The sequence below is a fragment of the Trachypithecus francoisi genome, unplaced genomic scaffold (genome assembly GCF_009764315.1).
Source record: "Trachypithecus francoisi isolate TF-2019V2 unplaced genomic scaffold, Tfra_2.0 Lachesis_group5, whole genome shotgun sequence".
Taxonomy (NCBI): Eukaryota; Metazoa; Chordata; class Mammalia; order Primates; family Cercopithecidae; genus Trachypithecus; species Trachypithecus francoisi.
In genome coordinates this window covers 35,746,739-35,766,934 of record NW_022681470.1, presented here as the reverse complement: position 1 = coordinate 35,766,934, position 20,196 = coordinate 35,746,739, and the positions used below count along the sequence as shown (strand labels likewise).

Below are 20,196 nucleotides of genomic sequence, written 5' to 3'. Positions count from 1 at the left end.
AGACATTACAAACTTTGGGAATATTCATTGGTAACTAACTCCTGGCAAAAGAATACAAATCACCATCATGATGTTAACCTAATTCAGATTCATACACTCAGAAAACGTTTTTAGAAAATTATACCCTCCAAGCTGTCTTGTGTAGAGAAATAAATAAATAAAAATAATTATATCACAGAATTGTCACACAAAGTATCTCTGTAGAGCCCTAGGAAGTCCAAAGGGATTACGAACAACATACGTAGTTAGTTACTAAGGTAACTAAAATGGCCCGATTCTTTACTTAAAACAGGTGAAAGAAACAATGACAGATGTATAGGATAGCTGTGATCTGAAACACTGACACCAAACCCTGGTGAGGATGTGGAGCAACAGGAACGCTCATGCATTGCTGGTAGAAACACAAAATGGTATAGCTACTTTGGAAGATAGTTTAGCAGCTTTTTACAAAATGAAACGTACTCTTACCATGTGGTCCAGCAATTATGCTTCTGGTATCTATCCAAATGAGTTGAAAATTTATGTCCACACAAAAACCTGCACACGGATGTTTATAGCAGCTTAATTCACAATTGCCCCAAACTTGGAAGCAACCAAGATGTTGTTCAGTAAGTGAATGGATAATTAAGCTGTGGCACATCTAGACAATGGAATATTATTCAGTGATAAAAACAAATGAACTATCATGCCACAAAAAAAAAAATGTAAAAACCTAAATGCACTTTACTAAGTGAAAGAAGCCAATGTGAAAGGGCTTACATACTGTGATTGCAACTATATGACATTCAGGAAAAGGCAAAACTATGGAGACAGTAAAAAGACCAGTGGGTTACCAGGTGTTCTGGTGCAGAGAGGGAAAAAAGAGTAGGTAGGACACAGAGGATTTTTAGGGCAGGAAAACTATTCTGTATGATACTATAAACGTAGATTCATGTTAAGTGCTAGAAAAGACTTTAGAGATCTAGTCTACCCCTCTTATTTTACTGAAGAGACTTCCAAGAGAAGATGATAAAACAAATCTTATATAAATCCCAAGTTAAATCAATCAACCAACTAGCACATGCAGCTTCCCAGATGAAAACTTACCGCTTAGGTTTGAAAACAACTTTCTGTCCTCCTTCAAGTATCAGTAAGGCTTTCAGCTGTGTCCCTTTATAGCCCACATCAGCTTTAATGATTTTCTTGGTGGCCATGGCATGCATGATTGCCCCCAGCTCTGGTGTCTCTTCAGGATACACTTCCCGGGGAACCACCCACTGGGCTGCAATCTCCCAGGGAGACTGCAAGGTATGGTCCAGCTTGGGTGCCAGCTCCACCCGCAAGCCAGTCATCATTCGGTGAAAGGCCCTCTGGTCCTCCCGGTTGGCAGCTGATGTATCTAAGTTGTCAATCAGGAAAACTTTGGTGAAGATAAAAATGACAAGGAGAATTGCTAACAGCACGACTCGCTGCTTTAGCTTCATGTTGACCTCTTTTCCTTCTCCCCTGACCCACTCTTGCTCACTTATTAAAGAGAGCTGGTGGTGATGGTTAGCAAGAAGATTCCATGATTATACACATTGGTCCATTTCTTCACTGATCCACCTTCCACAGTTCCTGCAAGCCCAAGTACAAAGCAAAATTTGATCAAAAATTCTGTCCTTCCACCACTGAATCTTTTGCAAGCCTCTAATACATGACTCACCCTTTTAGGCTTGCTAATCTTGAGCTCCAGAAGGTTCAATAATTTAAAATTAACTAGTCTGGAGAGGGACCTAAAGATGGCAGCAGCGGCCCATCTGGAGCAGCTGCTGCAAAGAAGCCAGCTGCACTGGGAGAGGCATGGCCAGGGCTGCACACTCCATGGAGCTGGCAGGAGCTGGGAACAGGCGGGAGCCCTGCCCTCTTCCAAGTTGTTGGAGCAGGGGCCCCATGCTCCTGGGTGCAGCTGCAGCTGGGTGCATTTCTGCACAGGCTCAGAAATGCCACTCCTGCTGCCTGGCCTCTCCCCACTCCCAGCACCCACTCTGGGGTGGAGCAAAATTGTGGCCTAGCCCAGGTGATGTTGTGACCTGGCCAGGTGTACATGTGGTTGGGGCAGTGCTGATACTCCAGGCCCCTGCTATCTCAGCCCACTCTGGACTTTGGGCACCAATGAGCATGGGAGGGAGGCCAAGGAAGGAATGAGGATGGCTCAGTGTAGGCCTGCAGGCATCCCTTGCTATGAACAGCCTGGGCACTGTGGATGCCATGAATGGTGGCAGGAGGCAGGCTCCTGGGCGGAAAGGGGTGGGTTCCCAGTAAAGCCCCACCTTCAAGCCAGGGACGGCCTGAGGCATGGGGGCTGGGCTGTCAGTTCTGGTTAAGAGTCCACAGACCAGAGTGAGAACTTATGGTGCTTTTTCTGGGCCCACCCATGGCCACCCATGGGCCAATTAGCACATACTGCCTCTCTTCTGAGCTCATAAAAACCCTGGACTCAGCCAGACTCAAACAGATGTCGGGACAACCTGCATGCAAAAGGGATCTACCCACTGTGGGTCTCCTCTCCACTGAGAGCTAGACACTCATCAGAACGACATGGCTGCAGAAAGAGCTACCGGCTTTGGGTCTCCAGAGAGCTGTTCTATTGCTCAATGAAGCTCCTCTCCACCTTGCTCAGCCCCCAGTTGTCTGCACACCTCATTCTTTCTGGGCATGGGACAAGAACTCAGGGCCTACCAAATGGCAGGACTGAAAGAGCTGTAACGCAAACAGGGCTGAAACACACCCCCTGCTCACCATGTGGTAGGTAATCAGAAAGAGAGAAGAGCTGGGGCCCTTTGCGGAGCTCAGACCTAGGGTCTCCCCAAGCCAGGGCTGTGACGCCCTCTTTGGAGTTCTGAGGTTCCTGGTGTCTCCAAGTTTCTGGATGCCCCCATGTTCCCCTTGTCCGGACACAGGCACCCGCAGCAGAAGCTGCATGTGATACTCTGGTCCAGCTGCAGCCTCACACAGAACTGGCAGCTGTGCTTATGCCTGGAGCTGCCTACCCCACCACAGCAGCCAGAGTGCCTGGCTGTGTGCAGTGGCCAGAGCCCAGGCTAGCTTGTCCACATATCCCTCACTGCTATGCACCTGGCTTACCCTTGGCAGGTATGGGATCCAGGCTGATAGTACGAGCTGAGCACAGCCTGCAAGACTGAGTGGGTAGAACGAGCCCAGTGGGCACGAGCACTACTCAGGCAGAAGGCGCCACGGCCATGGCCACAGAGGTTTCTCACTGGCAAAGTGACACCCCAAGGATCCCGTGACACTAAGAAGCAAGAACCACATATACTGAAAATTTTAAAGCAAGTATTTCTATTTTAATTGGAATGTAAGCCATCTAGGAGCCATGAGGTTGGCTACACATGCCTAATAACCAAAACAATGAGAAAAAAAACACAACAAAAACAAAAGAGCAAGCTATACGTAATTGTTTAACTCTTTTTTTTTTAACTTTCAAAATCCATAAAGGATTTTTGCATATCCCAAACCACCAGTATTTGGTAACTTTCCAATTCTCATTCTGGTAAGACAACAATTCCTAAAAATGCCAGAGGGTGCAGAGGAGAGTAATAGCTGTCTCTGAGTCCAAGTACTCGGCGATCCTGGACGTGTCATATCTGCTGCTCATGTATTTAAATACAACCCCAGACACATATTTCTACTTAGTCCTTCACCAATTATTTTTCAAAATTAAAATACCTGCAAACCATTGATAATCAAAACTGGGTACATTAAGTAAAGGGAAAAAAATATTCCCATACCATCTAGCTATTAGCAGAATATAACCAGAAAACTAATAAAGCCTGGTACTACAGCAACACTACTACATCTGGAATGGTCAGGCATATAACAAGGATATTCATGTCACAGACATAAAGAAGTGCTCCTTCTAGCATGGGGCTGACCACACTCTGGGCAATTCTTAAGTTAAAAGACTCCAAATGCAAGATTTTTGCAAGGGTGTCAAGAACATACAATTCCATCTCATTTGCATCCTGAGAGGTTGCTTTCTCCTCCATAAGGCCATTTAAAAACATGGACAGGCTTGCTCTGCTCTGTGCCTACAGACAGCACAGCACTGAGGTAAGAAAAAGATGACAAGAAGATAACAGGATGTTGCTTCACTCTCCAATTCATTTAACAACTCAAACCATTAATCCAAAAAATAAAACCAATACAAAAAAATAGAGCAAATGATTCAGGCTGAGACACTCCCCCTTAAACATGATACTGCTCCCCTAATAACAGCTGGAAACATAATCAAAAGCAGCCCATCAGAGCAACAATGTATTCTAAAGGCAACACCTTGCAGTGAGCCAGCGGAATGAAGTTTATTCTCAGTGATTAACCACTCCTTTTCTGTTCATTTCATGAAGGAAGCAGAAAGTGAGAGTTAATTTCAAATTCCAATTATCCCCCGCCACCTGTTTTGTTTCATCATCATCTCCCAGGGTATACAACACTATTAGCTGAAACAAAGGCAATTCAAGTGCATCTAAAATGTAATTGTGATGGTATCAAGTTTGGTGTGGAACTCAGTAAAACAGTTCCCTGTGATTACTGATAACAGCAGTGCAAGCAGAGAAGATTTCAGAGATTTTTGCTAGTTTTAATGCAACCTAAACCACACAACTTTTTCAAGTACTTGTTCAACAGTACATTTCTCGGGTTGCAGAGATAAAAGGCAATATGGAAACCTAGTTGTATTGACAATCATTTCCTCAGCACCTCCAGATGCAACTAGCTACAAATGCAATACAATTCTGGCACAAAGGGGTCAGCTTAATAGGCTTTTACTTTCTACAGAACATCCTTCAGGACTAAAGTCTAGTTAACCCATAAATTTTTTTTTTCTTTTTTCTTTTGAGATGGAGTTTCACTTTTGTTGCCCAGGCTAGAATGCAATAGTGCAATCTTGGCTCATCACAACCTCTGCCTCCTGGGTTCAAGTGATTCTCCTGCCTCAGCCTCCCAAGTAGCTGGGATTACAGGCATGCGCCACCACGCCTGGCTAATTTTGTATTTTTAGTAGAGACAGGGTTTCTCCATGTTGATCAGGCTGGTCTTGAACTCCCGACCTCAGGTGATTGATCCGCCCGCCTCAGCCTCCCAAAGTGCTGGGATTACAGGCATGAGCCACTGCGCCCGGCCAACCCATAAACTTTTAATGGTATTGCTCATTCATTTAGAATGAAGAAAATCCTCCTCCTCATGCTATATAAATATATCCAAACATTTTGCACAAACGTTAGAGCTGTGGTTTTTTTGTTTTGTTTTTAATCATCAATGCAATAAGAAGTTCTGGCCGGGCACGGTGGCTCAAGCCTGTAATCCCAGCACTTTGGGAGGCCGAGACGGGCGGATCACGAGGTCAGGAGATCGAGACCATCCTGGCTAACACGGTGAAACCCCGTCTCTACTAAAAATACAAAAAGTAGCCGGGCGAGGTGGCGGGCGCCTGTAGTCCCAGCTACTCGGGAGGCTGAGGCAGGAGAATGGCGTAAACCCGGGAGGCGGAGCTTGCAGTGAGCTGAGATCCGGCCACTACACTCCAGTCCGGGCCACAGAGCGAGACACTGCCTCAAAAAAAAAAAAAAAAAAAAAAAAAAAAAAAAGAAGTTCTAACAGCTCCAAAATTCAGATAAGAAAAACAGTCCAATTCCCCAATCCAAGTTTGTCCTTTTAAGTTTTGAAACTTATTTCAAAAATTCTCCTTTTGAAGAGGCCTCAGAAGAACACATTCATCAACTCAGGGCCACAAACAATTCACTCACTCAGATTAGAAATTTACATTAAGGGAACGGGCTGGGGGCAGTGCCTCATGCCTGTAATCCCAACACTTTGGGAGGCCGAGGCGGGGGGATCACCTAAGGTCAGGAGTTCAAGACCAGCCTGGACAACACAAAAATTACCTGGGTGTGGTGGTGAGCACCTGTAATCCCAGCTACTCAAGAGGCTGAGGCAGGAGACAATCGCTTGAACCCGGGAGGCAGAGGCTGCAGTGAGCTGAGACTGTGCCACTGCCCTCCTGCCTGGGCGACAGAGCAAGGCTCTGTCTCACAAAATAAATAAATAAATAAATAAATAAATAAATAGAAAGAAATCAAGCAAGCAAGCAAGAAAGACTTATATTAAGGGAACTGAAGGGTTCAATTGTATTATTTCACTATTTACTTCTGCAGAGTCTAAGTGAGGGCAGCTTAAAATAAAAGAGGCTAAACAAGTTTTCATGTTTGTGATTATAGTCACCACATTCTGGTAGAATGAGTAACAGTGCAATTTGTCATTGTTCTTTACAACCATCTCTTATTTCCATAGCCACCAACTTCAGTGCTCATCACCTTCCTTTGGACCACAGAAAGAACTGATGCCTGAGCCTCCAGGTTCTCCAATCCAGCCTAAATAATGCAGCCAAAATCATTTCTCAAATCACTCAATGACCTCTGATTCTAGATTCGTTGGCAAGGCATTAAAGCTGTATCCTAAACAGCTTCCAATCTAGTCATCAATCCCATCGTTCCTCTTCTCAGCTTTAGTCACAAGGGATCAACTGAACATGCCGTGGTCCTCCTCTTGATGTGTAGGTGCCCTTTGCTTCTGTCATTCCTTACACTGTAGTCCCTCAAAATTCCTCCTTCTCTTACCCTTTCTTTCAATCTCCTCCTGATAAAGTCTAAGCCTCCTTTCAAGGCTTATCTCCAAGACCATCTCTAAGACAATTTTTGGTCCCTCCTCACACTCTTAAAGTCACTTCTCCCTCCCTTTTGGCCAGTACTTAACTACATTTGGCCTTGTATAATAGCTTATTGTAATAGTTCTTAATTCTCCTTTCAGAATTTTGGCTCCTTAGAATTATCCCCTTCACTCTTTTCTATGTGAGAGAGGAGAAAGTATCCAAGACAGGGTTGCCATGGCATATAATCTTCCCTTTTAATTTGGGACAAGGAGCATACTATATTCTGCAAACTGGACTTTTCCAAAGATTCCCCATTTCAGACACTAAGGAAATAAAAGCAAATTCACTGGGTATATTCAAACTATTCACAAAAACCTCACTTACATTCCCAGAAGAATGTGCCTGCTCTATATCACACCCTCAGCTCCTCCGATAAATGCTTCAAACAGTGCAACAATGTCCAGTTATATTACGGTCATTTATTTTAATGTTTCTGTTATGCAGAACAGAAACTACCTCAAAGAACAAATAAACTCAAGGTAATAACATAACTTTAAAAGTGTTAAATATAAAAAAGGCAGTACAAATGGCATAACTGTAAATAGTTTTCACATGAAAAGCTGGCATAAACTCCCAACCTGGAGTTCTGGAAAGTAGATCTTTATAAGGAATTTTCCTACTGAACCCTGGTTTCAGCCTTAGCTCCATCAGCTACATGCGGCTTGCTACGGAGGCTAATTTACTTATTTACTTTCTTTTTTTATTTTGAGACAGAGTCTCGCTCTATCGCCCAGGCTAAAGTGCAGTGGTGCTATCTCGGCTCACTGCAACCTCCACTTCCTGGGTTCAAGCAATTGTCCTGCTTCAGCCTCCCAACTGGCTGGGATTACAGGTGTGAGCCACCACACCCGGCTAATTTTTGTATTTTTAGTAGAGACGGGGTTTTGCCATGTTGGGCAGGCTGGTCTTGAATTCCTGACCTCAAGTGATCTGCCCACCTCAGCCCCCCAAAGTGCTGGGATTACAGGTGTGAGCCACCACACCCAGCTGGCTAATTCACTTTCATTCTACCTACACACACACACACTCTCTCATCCTTCTCATTTGATAAATATTGTATAAGGGCAAACTTAAGACTATGAAGTTGTTTTCTAAGAAGAGATATAGATTTCACAGAAAAAAAGTGAAGTCTTAATGTAAAGTCTTCTTTTAAGAATCTCCTCTCTGGTCCATGCCTCCAAAATGACAAAGAAAAGAAGGAACAAAGATCGTGTCAAAATGGGCCACAGCCACGTGCAACCTATTTGCTGCATGAACTGTGCCTGATGTGTACCCAAGGACAAGGCCATTAAGAAATTCATCATTTAAAATACAGTGGAGGCCACAGCAGTCAGGGACATTTCTGAAGAAGCGTCTTTGATGCCTATATGCTTCCCAAGCTGTTTGTGAAGCTACTTTACTGTTTGAGTTGTGCAATTCATAGCAAAGTAGTCAGGAATCAATCTCATGAAGCCCACAAGGACCGAACACCCCAACCCCGATTTAGACCTGTGGGTTCTGCCCCACAACTCCCACCAAAGCCTGTGTAAGGAGCTGAGTCCTTAAAGACTGAAGACAGACCATTCTCTGGAGAAAAATAAAATGGAAATTGTGCTTTAAAAAAATCTGGCTGACGGTGGAGGAACATTTACAGAAAAGCATGTTGGTGTGGGGGTCTACAGATCATGTGATAAATCTCAATGTATGTGGCTGCTGAGGAACATGAGAACACCTGGCCTTAACACTTACTACCTTACTAGAGAGTCCTACAAGCCACCAATGAGATTCCAAGCCTTATTAGAAGTATCCCCTTGAATCGCCCTTTGATTAAGTGACAAGCTCACAATACTACCTCTGAGGTCATAGAGAAGAAATAAATACCAATCTCTGCTCATAGCAACTAAAAGTGAAAGCTATGGTAAAAGGAAACGTAAGTTTCACTTTTTGTGTTTCTAATTTAAGGATCAAATCAGGTTATGATTTAAGTAGAATGTAACATGTCTTGTAAATGTAAAGCACCACAAGGGAAATGTTCAGTAAGAATGTTTCAAGCAGAAGACTAATAACAAAGGAGTTCTGAGGCAAAGGGGTGGGATTTCTTAACTGGTATAGAATTATATTTATGCACACAATCTCTTTGCCCTTGATCCTGAGTAGGAACTACAAGGATCCTTTACAAAATCCTTTGGTAATTGTTGGTTTCAGTAAAACTCTGAAGGTTTGGTGAGTATAGGAGGTAAGACTTGAATTTGAGTTTTTTGTTGACTGTCTGCAAAGACAGACACTAACAATTTCTCGTATCAAGAGGTGGAGTCAGGGCCAAACACGTTGGTTTACACCTGTAATCCTAGCACTTTGGGAGGCTGAGGCAGAAGGACTGCTTGAGCCCAGGAATTTGAGACCAGCCTGGGTAACACAGCGAGATGCTGTCTCTATTATAAAAAAAAAAAAAAAAAAAAAAAAGAGAGAGAGAGAGAGACAGAGAGAGAGGTGGAGTCTGTTTTTCCTCCCCGTGAATCTGGGCTGGCTTTGTAACTTGCTTTGACAATAGAATGTTGTGGAAGTGACTGCGTGCCAATTCTGGGCCTTGGCCTTAAGAGATCTGGCAGCTTCCACTTTCACAGGATCTAGCTACCATGTAAAGAAGCTCAAGCTAAGACTACCAAATGACAAGTGATCTATATGGAGAGAGAGGTCCAGCCAACCCTTGGCTATCCTGGTCACCCCAGCTGAAGTGCCAGACATGAAGATGACACTTTCAAGGACATTCCAGTCCCAGTTGTGGTCTCGCAGAATACATTCACTGTTGTGACCCCAGCCTATATGATGTGGGCAGAAACACGTGAGACCAGATGACCCATAAAATTATAAGAAATAACAGGCCAGGTGCAGTGACTCACACCTGTACTCCCAGCACTTTGGGAGGCCAAGGTGGGCAGATCACCTGAGGTCAGGAGTTTGAGACCAGCCTGGCCAACATGGTGAAACCCCATCTCCACTAAAATACAAAAAATGAGCCGGGCATGGTGGCGCACGCCTGTAGCCCCAGCTACTTGAGAGGCTGAGGCAGGAGAATTGCTTGAACCCAGGAGGCGGAGGTTGCAGTGAACTGACATCACGCCATTGCACTCCAGCCTGGTGACAGAGCAAGAGTCTGTCAAAGAGAGGAGAGGAGAGGGGAGGGGAGGGGAGGGGAGGAGAACGAACAAATCATTGTCTTAAGCTACTATTATTTTGAGGTAGTTTGTGAAACCCAACATTCTCACATCTCTTCTGCCCCCATCAACTCCTTTTGGGGATACTAAAAATACCAGGGGAGAAGACATAGGGAAATAAATTATGTGACTAAAAACAATTATCTTAGGGAGGGGGTAATCACTAAATTAACCATTAAGTACAAATAAAAATTGGTTTGATATATTGTTAGGTCATATTTGTAAATGATTATTAATGGCTTCTGAGGAGCAATATACTTGTTATAAAGTCGTATGTCATTTACATTTTTCTGTCTTCATTGTATATATTTAGAAAGATACATAATTAACAATGTCTTTTTTTTTTTTTTTTTTTTTTGAGACAGAGTCTCACTCTGTCACCCAGGCTGGAGTGCAGTGGCCAGATCTCAGCTCACTGCAAGCTCCGCCTCCCGGGTTCACGCCACTCTCCTGCCTCAGCCTCCCGAGTAGCTGGGACTACAGGCGCCCGCCACCTCGCCCGGCTAGTTTTTTGTATTTTTAGTAGAGACGGGGTTTCACCGTGTTAGCCAGGGTGGTCTCGATCTCCTGACCTCGTGATCCGCCTGTCTCGGCCTCCCAAAGTGCTGGGATTACAGGCTTGAGCCACCGTGCCCGGCCAACAACGTCTTTTAAAGGCACCACAAGAAGAAATATATTCTCAACTGGATCATTTACTAAAATCCACTTGCATACTTCAGAGCCCTAGTTAGACTTAAAGTGCAGAGCAATCAAGGCTAACCTCACACATTCACACATCGACACAAGTCCGGTTTATAAAAGCCTAACTTCTGTATTTCAGCCAAAGCATAAATAGCAAAAATCACATCTTTAAGTGCAAAAAAGGTTAGACACACACACGCTTTTACCGTGGACTGTCTGCTATACTGTCCTTTTGATTTTTAACTAGCAGTGAGAGTAGGGTACTGTGCATACTATTATTAGCCGTTACGAGTTTACATCCCCTGTTCCCTAGAAATAAATGTAGTCTCTCCTGACGGTTAGTGGCAGTGATAAGTAAAATTAACAGCATTTAGAAATCTTTTAGTATTGTGTGACAGTCAAGATGTCCAGAAAGTCAAAACCTCCAATATTAAACAGCATTAAGTGTTTATTATCTCAGTAAATGCTGAGTACCCTGGGAAAACCAGCCCACTCCTGCTTTGCTGCCTGCCACAACAGCACACTATTCTTCCTTTCATCTTCACATGAGGGTCTTCAACTAAAAATAAAAACTAATACCAAGTAATAGCATTAATCAGTATCTACAGATATTTTTTCTTCCTTTCTCTGCTAATTCTCCACTTAAGAAATAGCTTCTTAATTCACCTTTTTATTTTAAATATAAGCTTTCTGTAGCAGAGGGGTTAAAAGCATGTCCTCTGGATTCAGAATGCTGGATGCTTCCTTTACCACCTAATGTGGGTCTTGGGAAAGAGATTTAACTTCTGACCTCTCTGGGTCTCAGTTTCTGCATATAAAAAAAATGAAACAAGAATACTATTACCTAACTCACAGGGTTGTTAAAAATGAATGAGCCAGCTACTCCGGAGGCTGAGGTTGCAGTGAGCCAAGATCATGCCACTGCACTCCAGCCTGGGCAACAGAGCAAGATCCTGTCTCAAAAAAAAAAAAAAAGATTGAGACCTCTACATGTATTGTGCTAAGATTAGTGCCTGGATCACTTGTTAGTCATTATCACCATACCAAAACCCAAAGATGACCTCCTGAGAGGAGAAAAATGACAAAGAAAACCCTCATTGGAATCAATACATCATAATGTTGTCTTCTTGGTTACAGAGTGAGGGGCCAAATCCACATACGGCATTACTAAGAGTTTAGTAGTAATTAGTAGTCTTGTATTTCTGAACCAAATCCTTGCCTAAATTTGAGAGGTTAGATAAGACTATGCAAATAGATATCTTCAGAGTGCGTGTCATGCAAAGCAGAAGACTGGGAGGCTGTCACTAATTTGGCCAACCTGTTTCTCTTCTCTACAAAGTTCAGTTCTACCACATTCAATGTAACTGAAACAGATGGGAAGCATGAACTTTTCCCACTTCACAAAAAAAGGCTAAAATAGAATGCCTTTCACAACTGTTTTCAGTTTGGAAATTTAGTTCTGTGTTTTAAAGATGATAGCTTTTGATGTGCTAAAGCCCTTAAGATAAGCCTTAAGAGTAATTTAGGCCGGGCGCGGTGGCTCAAGCCTGTAATCCCAGCACTTTGGGAGGCCGAGGCGGGCGGATCACGAGGTCAGGAGATCGAGACCCTCCTGGCTAACACGGTGAAACCCCGTCTCTACTAAAAAATACAAAAAACTAGCCGGGCGCAGTGGCGGGCGCCTGTAGTCCCAGCTACTCGGAGGCTGAGGCGGGAGAATGGCGGGAACCCGGGAGGCGGAGCTTGCAGTGAGCCCAGATCGCGCCACTGCACTCCAGCCTGGGCGACACAGCGAGACTCCGTCTCAAAAAAAAAAAAAAAAAAAAAAAAAAAAGAGTAATTTAAGAGTACAGATATACAAAATCTACTTCTCACATAATCCAAATTGGTCCAAGTGTCAAGTTTTCCTTACTGTTTTCACTTCCATTTAAACATTTATTTACATCTGTAAACTCAGAATCCCTTATGTGAAATTCTCTAACAAGTTCCCTCTGAAGGAAGGCAACTAAAACCATCACCAGGCATTAATGAAGCATTAAGGTAGTCTTTCTTGCTAGATGTGAAAGTAAAAATGAAATAGGCAATAACTGAATAATTTCAATAAGTGAACTGAAAAAAATAAATCCCTGCAACCTGTCCCATTTAAACCTTGATTTAGGGCAACGCTCTTCCATGAAAAATGAAAAGAAAAAAACTTTAGCTCATACCGCTGGCAAGTTCTGTTCTAAAAAACCCACACACACAGTAATCTTGACACTACGTGGAAATGAGTAACAATTTGCATTTTCCTTTAAATAAACCAGGTATAATGAAACTTTCCAAGTTCCAGGTATTTCACAGCTCAACTGTCAGTATAGAACTACCATTTAAGGCTAGATCATAGAAGGTAATTCCTGCATAGTGCTAAAATACAGAATTACAAATAAAATAAATTTTCCTTCAGCTTTTCATATGCTTTCCATCTTTAGTGTTCAATTCGTTACAGTTCTTGGAAAACCACATAAACTTTATACAACAATAGACCTCGCATTTTTAGCCTTATATTCTATGGTATGTCAAGCTGACAGCCCACACAGGAGATCACTTTCAGAAACAGTAGAACCTCAAACAGATCTATGCTGAAATTATGGCTAGGTGGCTCCAGGCATGATCCCTCTGTTATAAGATGAACACACATACACACACACTTTTTTTTTTTTTTTTTGGCACATCTGTCTTTTCTAATATACTGTGAGTTTGTTGAGGATGGGATAGATTTTATTCATGCTTTGTACTTCCAAGTAACTTAGCATAGTGCAGGGCCTGTAAGAGGTATCTGATAAGTGTTTGTGGAATAAAAGGAGAGAAGGGCAAGGGAGAAAGACCTTTAGGGTTATAAGAATTTCTTCTAAACTGACAACTCTCTGGTTTAAAGACTGCCTCTTTCAGAGACATGGGGAAATAAGTCCTACAATGAATTCAGGTATACAGTATATAAAAGATGCAGAAACATCAAATATGTATACCAATTATATGCACTCAATTTAAAGTTGCCACCTTCTGTATATCCTGCTTCCACCTTTCAAGGCCACCACTACTGCCAACCTGGTTTCTAGTATTGGCTGGGGTTGAGAGTAAAGACAATTTGAAAAGACTAAAAGGAAGAAAGGAGGCTGTCTAACACACTGCCCAAGGATGATACAAGACAGGGCTGAAATCAGATCTTCAAGTATTCTTGGCAGTGCTTTCCAAAACAAGAATCCACACGAGTAAGTACTTTCATATTATTTTGGTTTTTTCCTACAGAAAGAACTACAGGAACATAAATGCACCTATACAGAGCACAAGTTCACAATCTATACCAACGATAAGAAACAAACAAAAAAGGTCTCTGGGCAACAAAAACAGTGGTTACAAAGTTCATACCCTAATACTCGGAGAAGACCAGGCTGAACATAACTAAGCCTATTTAGCTGCTTTACATTCAATGTCAGGAAGCTCCTACTCCACAGATAAGAAGCTGCAAATTTAAAAGAGGGCAGCAGGGATACTAACAGTAGCAAAAGAGCAGCTTTCCACCACCGAAAGAAGACAGACTGACAATTGAATCCAACTCAAGTAGATTCAATAATTCAAAAAGCAGAGAGGACAACCTACATTTTTAAATCATCTCAGAGCCTCACTCAACTACTGCCAGTCTGCTAGTAACAATAACCAAAGCATATAATACATCGTAAAAATTTTTCCACAAAAGGTATAACTAAAAAAAAGTTTCGTATATAATACCTTATTTCCCAACAACATTAGGTAAATGAGGCACTGCCATGTATATAAAGCAGAAAGTTAACATTTGAGAGCATGGAATGATAGACTTCACTGCCTCCCTCTGTACTTGGTTCTGTCCTCTTTACACATTCATAATTTCATATTCCTTGACCTGCCTTTATAACATGCCCAAGTTAGCACCCTCTTCTCTAAAGGGGTTATCTTGCCAGAAAGTACAGACCTTAAACACATATCAAAGTTCAAGGTCTCTTTTCTGCATCAGCTTACATTTTTCTTATCTCATACTGGGATGACAGATGTACCCCCTTGATTCTTTCCATCGGAGATAGGCATTTCTTCTCTTGTTTTTGATAAGAAAGACCAAATCAGAAGTGAGATCTTCGCATTATGTTCTCTTCTACGCAGCTTGAGCAGTCATGTTGACATTATAAGTTAGTCAGAAGCTGGTTCCAATAGCAAAGTAAGCTTCTGTTCTGCAGCCCAGGCCTATGTTAATGAATTCATTAGTACTTGGGGTTACAGTGACAGCTGAAGGAAAACAGGAAGATATATGTAGGTGTAGAAGAAGGAACTGCTGGAGAAGTACTCTAAGAAGGGAAAACTCCCCCTCTTCCACCTTCAAAATAAGGGACAAGGGCAGTCAGGTCAATGTTATTGGCATGCCCGTTACCAAGAGCTCTAAGTTCTTCTATTAATGCAAAAACACTGGCTATCAATCCAACTGTCCAATTAGCCTAGCCAGAACAGACTGCAGGAGCAAGGTTGTGAAGCTGCACCTGACTGGAACCTGCACAGGCTACTCCCAGGCTGCAGGTGCCTTAGAACACCATACAATCACAGAAGCAAAGAACACACCTCTACAGCATATTTTGAACAGTGATCTGAAACACATTTTCTAGGCTTTTCTTCTTTTGACAAAAAGAGGAACTAAACAATTTAGTATGTACATTAGAATATTTCCCCTTCCCTCATACTGTTTTCCATTTATTCATTCAACTGACAAATATTTATTGTACACCTTCTACATACAGGCACTGTCAGGTGCAGAGAGAAAAATACACAGATACACAGATTACTGTTAACAATTACAACCAACTGTAGGGCCTCATTGTAACTGTGCTCCCCATCTCAATCCACAAAACCACCTGGCACTTAGTCCCAGAAGGACCTGACATTCAGATTCACAAGACAGTCTCTCTTTTTTTTTTTTTTTTTGGTTGTATTTTGAAATGGAGTCTCGTTCTGTCACCAGGCTGGAGTGCAGTGATGCAATCTTGGCTCACTGCAACCTCTGCCTCCTGGGTTCAAGCGATTCTCCTGCCTCAGCCTCCTGAGTAGCTGGGACTACAGGCGTGCACCACCAAGCACAGCTAATTTTTGTATTTTTAGTAGAGACGAGGTTTCACCATGTTGGCCAGGATGGTCTCGATCTCTTGACCACGATCCGCCTGCCTTGGCCTCCCAAAGTGCTGGGATTACAGGTGTGAGCCACCGCACCCTACCAACTGTCTTTTTATGTATTCTTACAGAATACGAAGAATGCCCTCCTGCTTCTGTTATGAGATTGTGGCAATCACCAAGAGACAACCTCTGTGGTTAGCTTTTATTTTATAATCTTTTATATCATGGAATTATTTTATGTTAAATTGATAATTCCTTGACTTTTAGCTCATTCTCTTGATTTCCATTTGTAGATTCCAGCCCTTTCACACAACCTTAAAAGTTTCTGCTTCTTATCTCTTCTGAATTTTAAATTCCTAAATGAAATTTTCTGTTCCTTTACTTTCAGGGCAGACTTCAGTTTCCTACACTTTATGTGTCTATCATTTCACTGGCATGAAACCCTAAACTAAAGGTTGTCTCTTGGTGATTGCCACAATCTCATAACTGAAGCAGGAGGGCATTCTTTGTATTCTGTAAGAATACACAAAAAGTCAATTAATTGGTCCGGCGCAGTGGTTCACACCTGTAATCCCAGCACTTTGAGAGGCCAAGGCAGGCGGATCATGGTCAAGAGATTGAGACCATCCTGGCCAACATGGTGAAACCCCGTCTCTACTAAAAATACAAAAATTAGCTGTGCGTGGTGGTGCACGCCTGTAGTCCCAGCTACTCAGGAGGCTGAGGCAGGAGAATCGCTTGAACCCAGGAGGCAGAGGTTGCAGTGAGCCAAGATTGCATCACTGCACTCCAGCCTGGTGACAGAACGAGACTCCGTCACAAGAAACAACCAAAAAAAAAAAAAAAAGGGAGACTGTCTTGTGAATCTGAATGTCAGGTCCTTCTGGGACTAAGTGCCAGGTGGTTTTGTGGATTGGGATGGGGAGCAGTTACAATGAGGCCCTACAGTTGGTTGTAATTGTTACAGTAATCTGTGTATCTGTGTATTTTTCTCTCTGCACCTGACAGTGCCTGTATGTAGAAAGTGTACAATAAATATTTGTCAGTTGAATGAATAAATGGAAAACAGTATGAGGGAAGGGGAAATATTCTAATGTACATACTAAATGTTTAGTTCCTCTTTTTGTCAAAAGAAGAAAAGCCTAGAAAATGTGTTTCAGATCACTGTTCAAAATATGCTGTAGAGGTGTGTTCTTTGCTTCTGTGATTGTATGGTGTTCTAAGGCACCTGCAGCCTGGGAGTAGCCTGTGCAGGTTCCAGTCAGGTGCAGCTTCACAACCTTGCTCCTGCAGTCTGTTCTGGCTAGGCTAATTGGACAGTTGGATTGATAGCCAGTGTTTTTGCATTAATAGAAGTATCTGCCTTTAGGGTTTTACACCAATGAAATGACTTTAGGGTTTTACACCAATGAAATGATAGACACACAAAGTGTAGGAAGCTGAAGTCTGCCCTGAAAGTAAAGGAACAGAAAATTTCATTTAGGAATTTAAAATTCAGAAGAGATAAGCAGCAGAAACTTTAAGGCTGTGTGAAAGGGCTGGAATCTACAAATGGAAATCAAGAGAATGAACTAAAAGTCAAGGAATTATCAATTTAACATAAAATAATCCCATGATATAAAAGATCATAAAAATAAAGATGATAGAAACAGTGATTTTTCTCTAATCTTAAGAACCAAAAAGAAAAGCTGGGCATGTGTTTTCTAGTTTCCATTAATTCACCAAAACATAGCTATTGTTTTTTTTTTTTGTTTTGTTTTTTTTTTTTTTTTTTGAGACGGAGTCTCGCTCTGTCACCCAGGCTGGAGTGCAGTGGCCGGATCTCAGCTCACTGCAAGCTCCGCCTCCCGGGTTCACGCCATTCTCCTGCCTCAGCCTCCCGAGTAGCTGGGACTACAGGCGCCCGCCACCTCGCCCGGCTAGTTTTTTGTATTTTTTAGTAGAGACGGGGTTTCACCGTGTTAGCCAGGATGGTCTCGATCTCCTGACCTCGTGATCCGCCCGCCTCGGCCTCCCAAAGTGCTGGGAAAAACATAGCTATTGTTCTGCTAGTTCTAGAGAAACGAATAGAGCGTACCAATGTCACATTTTCACCAGCCAGAAAAGAAATGCTGTGAACTCCAAGATGTCTTGATCATCTTTAACCTGTATCCATATTTATCACTGTACTTTATCATCAGTGAGGCTGAGAGTCTGAATTATTATACTTGTGTGTGCCTTTTTATTCTCCTTTGATAAGCAATTTCAAAATGGGAAAGGGACTCCTGCTGACTGATTCCATGGTACGGTTCTAGAGGCCAAAGTCCAACATCTTTGCAAACTTATTAATAGAAAACATTGATTTTAAATCTCCCTGAGATTGGCTATGAGTCTGGGCAAATAATTTAGCATCTTCACCATTTGTACCTCAGTTTCTCAAAGACAGTCGTGATAACAAATCCTATTTGAGGAACTGCTCTAAGCTTAGCTCAAAGATCCTGCATAAACTCAAATGTGTGTAATACATAAGCACACTGATATCTCTAACCAGATTTTTAGAAATCAACGCCAGTGAAATTTATGCAAGAATTTACAATGCAAGAAGGATAGGCGTGGCTAATAAATGGCAATCTTAACTTGTACCAGATTATAGATTTATAAAGTACTACAATTTAAAGGCTAAAGGCTAAAAAAACCCACATTCCTACTTCCCTTCCAAGTGAGAAATCAAACCTCCAGAGGGAAGCTGGCTGGGTGGGGAAGATGCTGATATCTGGCACTAGACCCAAGTCGCAATACCAAGCAACTCTCATTTTCCCAAATTAGAAACTCCTTATCCATCCCAATGATGGTATGGCCTTTAAAAGGACTAATAATTCCATAAAGACTAACCAAGCCCTGTTACCCCTACTTTCCCTCCAATTCATCCTTCTACCCCTTCTCTTCCTATCCGGAGACTGGCAGGTTAACAGAAGTCAGATTAGAATGAATCTCTTATCAGAACCCACAATCAAGGACGCAGCTCGACAACTATTCACATTCATCATTAAGGGCAACGTATCGGTCCGCTCTTAATCGCGGGGCCGTCACACCCGGAAATGAAATCTCAAGCGCAGCCCACTGAGGGCTCACATAGCATTCCTTAAGTTGTGCCCTTCTACGAGCGCCCGGCGCACGACCCCAAGAGACCGCGGGCCTCGGGTATGGTTGCCCCGCCTCCCGCCTCCGGCCTGCAGGTCACTCGCGCTTCTCAGCCACGAGGAGGGCCCAGCAAAGACCCCGCGAGGGCACGCTCCCTGGGCTGTCGCAACGGGCGCTCCGGGAAACACAAGAGGGGCACCGGGGCCAACTGCCTCTGGGGACCACGCAAGGGGACGAGAGACGGTCACTAGAAGGACCCCTGGCAGCCTGAGGCGGCCCCAGGTGGGGCCCACGCCTCAGGTGGGCCAGGGAGGTGGCGGCCGAGGCCGCGTCCCTTCAGCCGCGACCGCAGGCAGCGACGCGCGGCCCGAGCGGGTCTCCCAGGAAGCCTCGGGCCCTCGCCCGGGACCCGCCCGCGGCCACTTGGGGACGGCTCAGGGCACCGGTGCCCGGCCCCTCAGGGAGGCGCCCCGCCCCCAGGCGGCCCCAGCCTAGCGCGCGCCACGCACCGCGCCCCGCCCGCGTGCTGGTCCGCCTTTTCCCGCCCGCCGCGCCGGGGGCGGGGGTCGCGCGCCCTCCCCCGCCCCCACGCCACTCACCTGTCGGGCCCTAAGCTCGCTCCATGGCCGCCCGCGCGGTGCGGTGCGGCGCGGCCCCGGCCGCCCCCGCCGCCTCCGGGGAGGGGCAGCCCCACGCCGCGCTCACCGCCCCCAGCCGTCGCCGCCACTGCGGCTCCCGCCCACCCCCGGCCCGGCCATTCCCAGGCCACCTCTCCCCGCGCAGAGCGGCAGTCCCACACCCACCCCCCGCCTCCGCGGCCCCCGACTGTTGGTACCGTCCTAGCGTAACGCCTGCCCCGCGGCCAATCCCAGCGCTAGCTCGGCGCGGCCCCGCCCCCGCCCCAGTAGGCGGCCCCTACCGGACCCGCTCCGGACGGCCCCCGTTAACCTCTTCCGTACCGGGCCAGTCCGCTTAACTCCCTCGGCGCCGGCGCCGGTGCCGGTCTCTACACCTCTTGGCCGCGCCGGCCTGCCCGCTTACATAAACTGGCCTCTCGCTTCTCACTTCCTTCGCTCTTTTTTCTTTTTCTTTATTTGTCCTCTATCCCCTCACCCCATCTTCGCTTTTTCTTTCCTGCTTTTCTTGGGTAGGTAGGCAGCCAGGCAGCAGGACTGGAGAGTTGCGGTCCCCTAGGTCAACTTTTGTTTGTGAGAAGCATTTTCCCTCCTCCTGTTGCCTTTTCAATTTGCCTTGACTTCTGCTTGGAGCTTCTGCCTATCTAAATGTATC

At 44.3% G+C, this 20,196-nt stretch overlaps 1 protein-coding gene and 1 pseudogene across 3 annotated transcripts in view; one reads left to right on the top strand and one right to left on the bottom strand.

The window, feature by feature from the left end:
* The window catches only part of FAM20B (FAM20B glycosaminoglycan xylosylkinase), a 50,327-nt gene extending 30,531 nt beyond the window's left edge, over positions 1 to 19,796 (bottom strand). Inside the window, exons 1-2 of one of the 3 annotated variants that reach the window (XM_033200597.1) lie at positions 19,742 to 19,796; positions 1,087 to 1,596 (exon numbers count right to left, since the gene is read on the bottom strand). In XM_033200597.1, coding sequence (XP_033056488.1) covers positions 1,087 to 1,463 — 377 coding nt within the window. In that variant the 5' untranslated portion in view covers positions 1,464 to 1,596; positions 19,742 to 19,796. Of the gene's footprint in view, positions 1 to 1,086; positions 1,597 to 3,105; positions 4,858 to 19,505; positions 19,564 to 19,741 lie in introns of those variants that run through there. The other 2 variants (XM_033200596.1, XM_033200598.1) reach the window with 2 other exon arrangements.
* LOC117076760 lies at positions 7,821 to 8,311 on the top strand (annotated as a pseudogene).
* Positions 19,797 to 20,196: the final 400 nt, after the last annotated feature.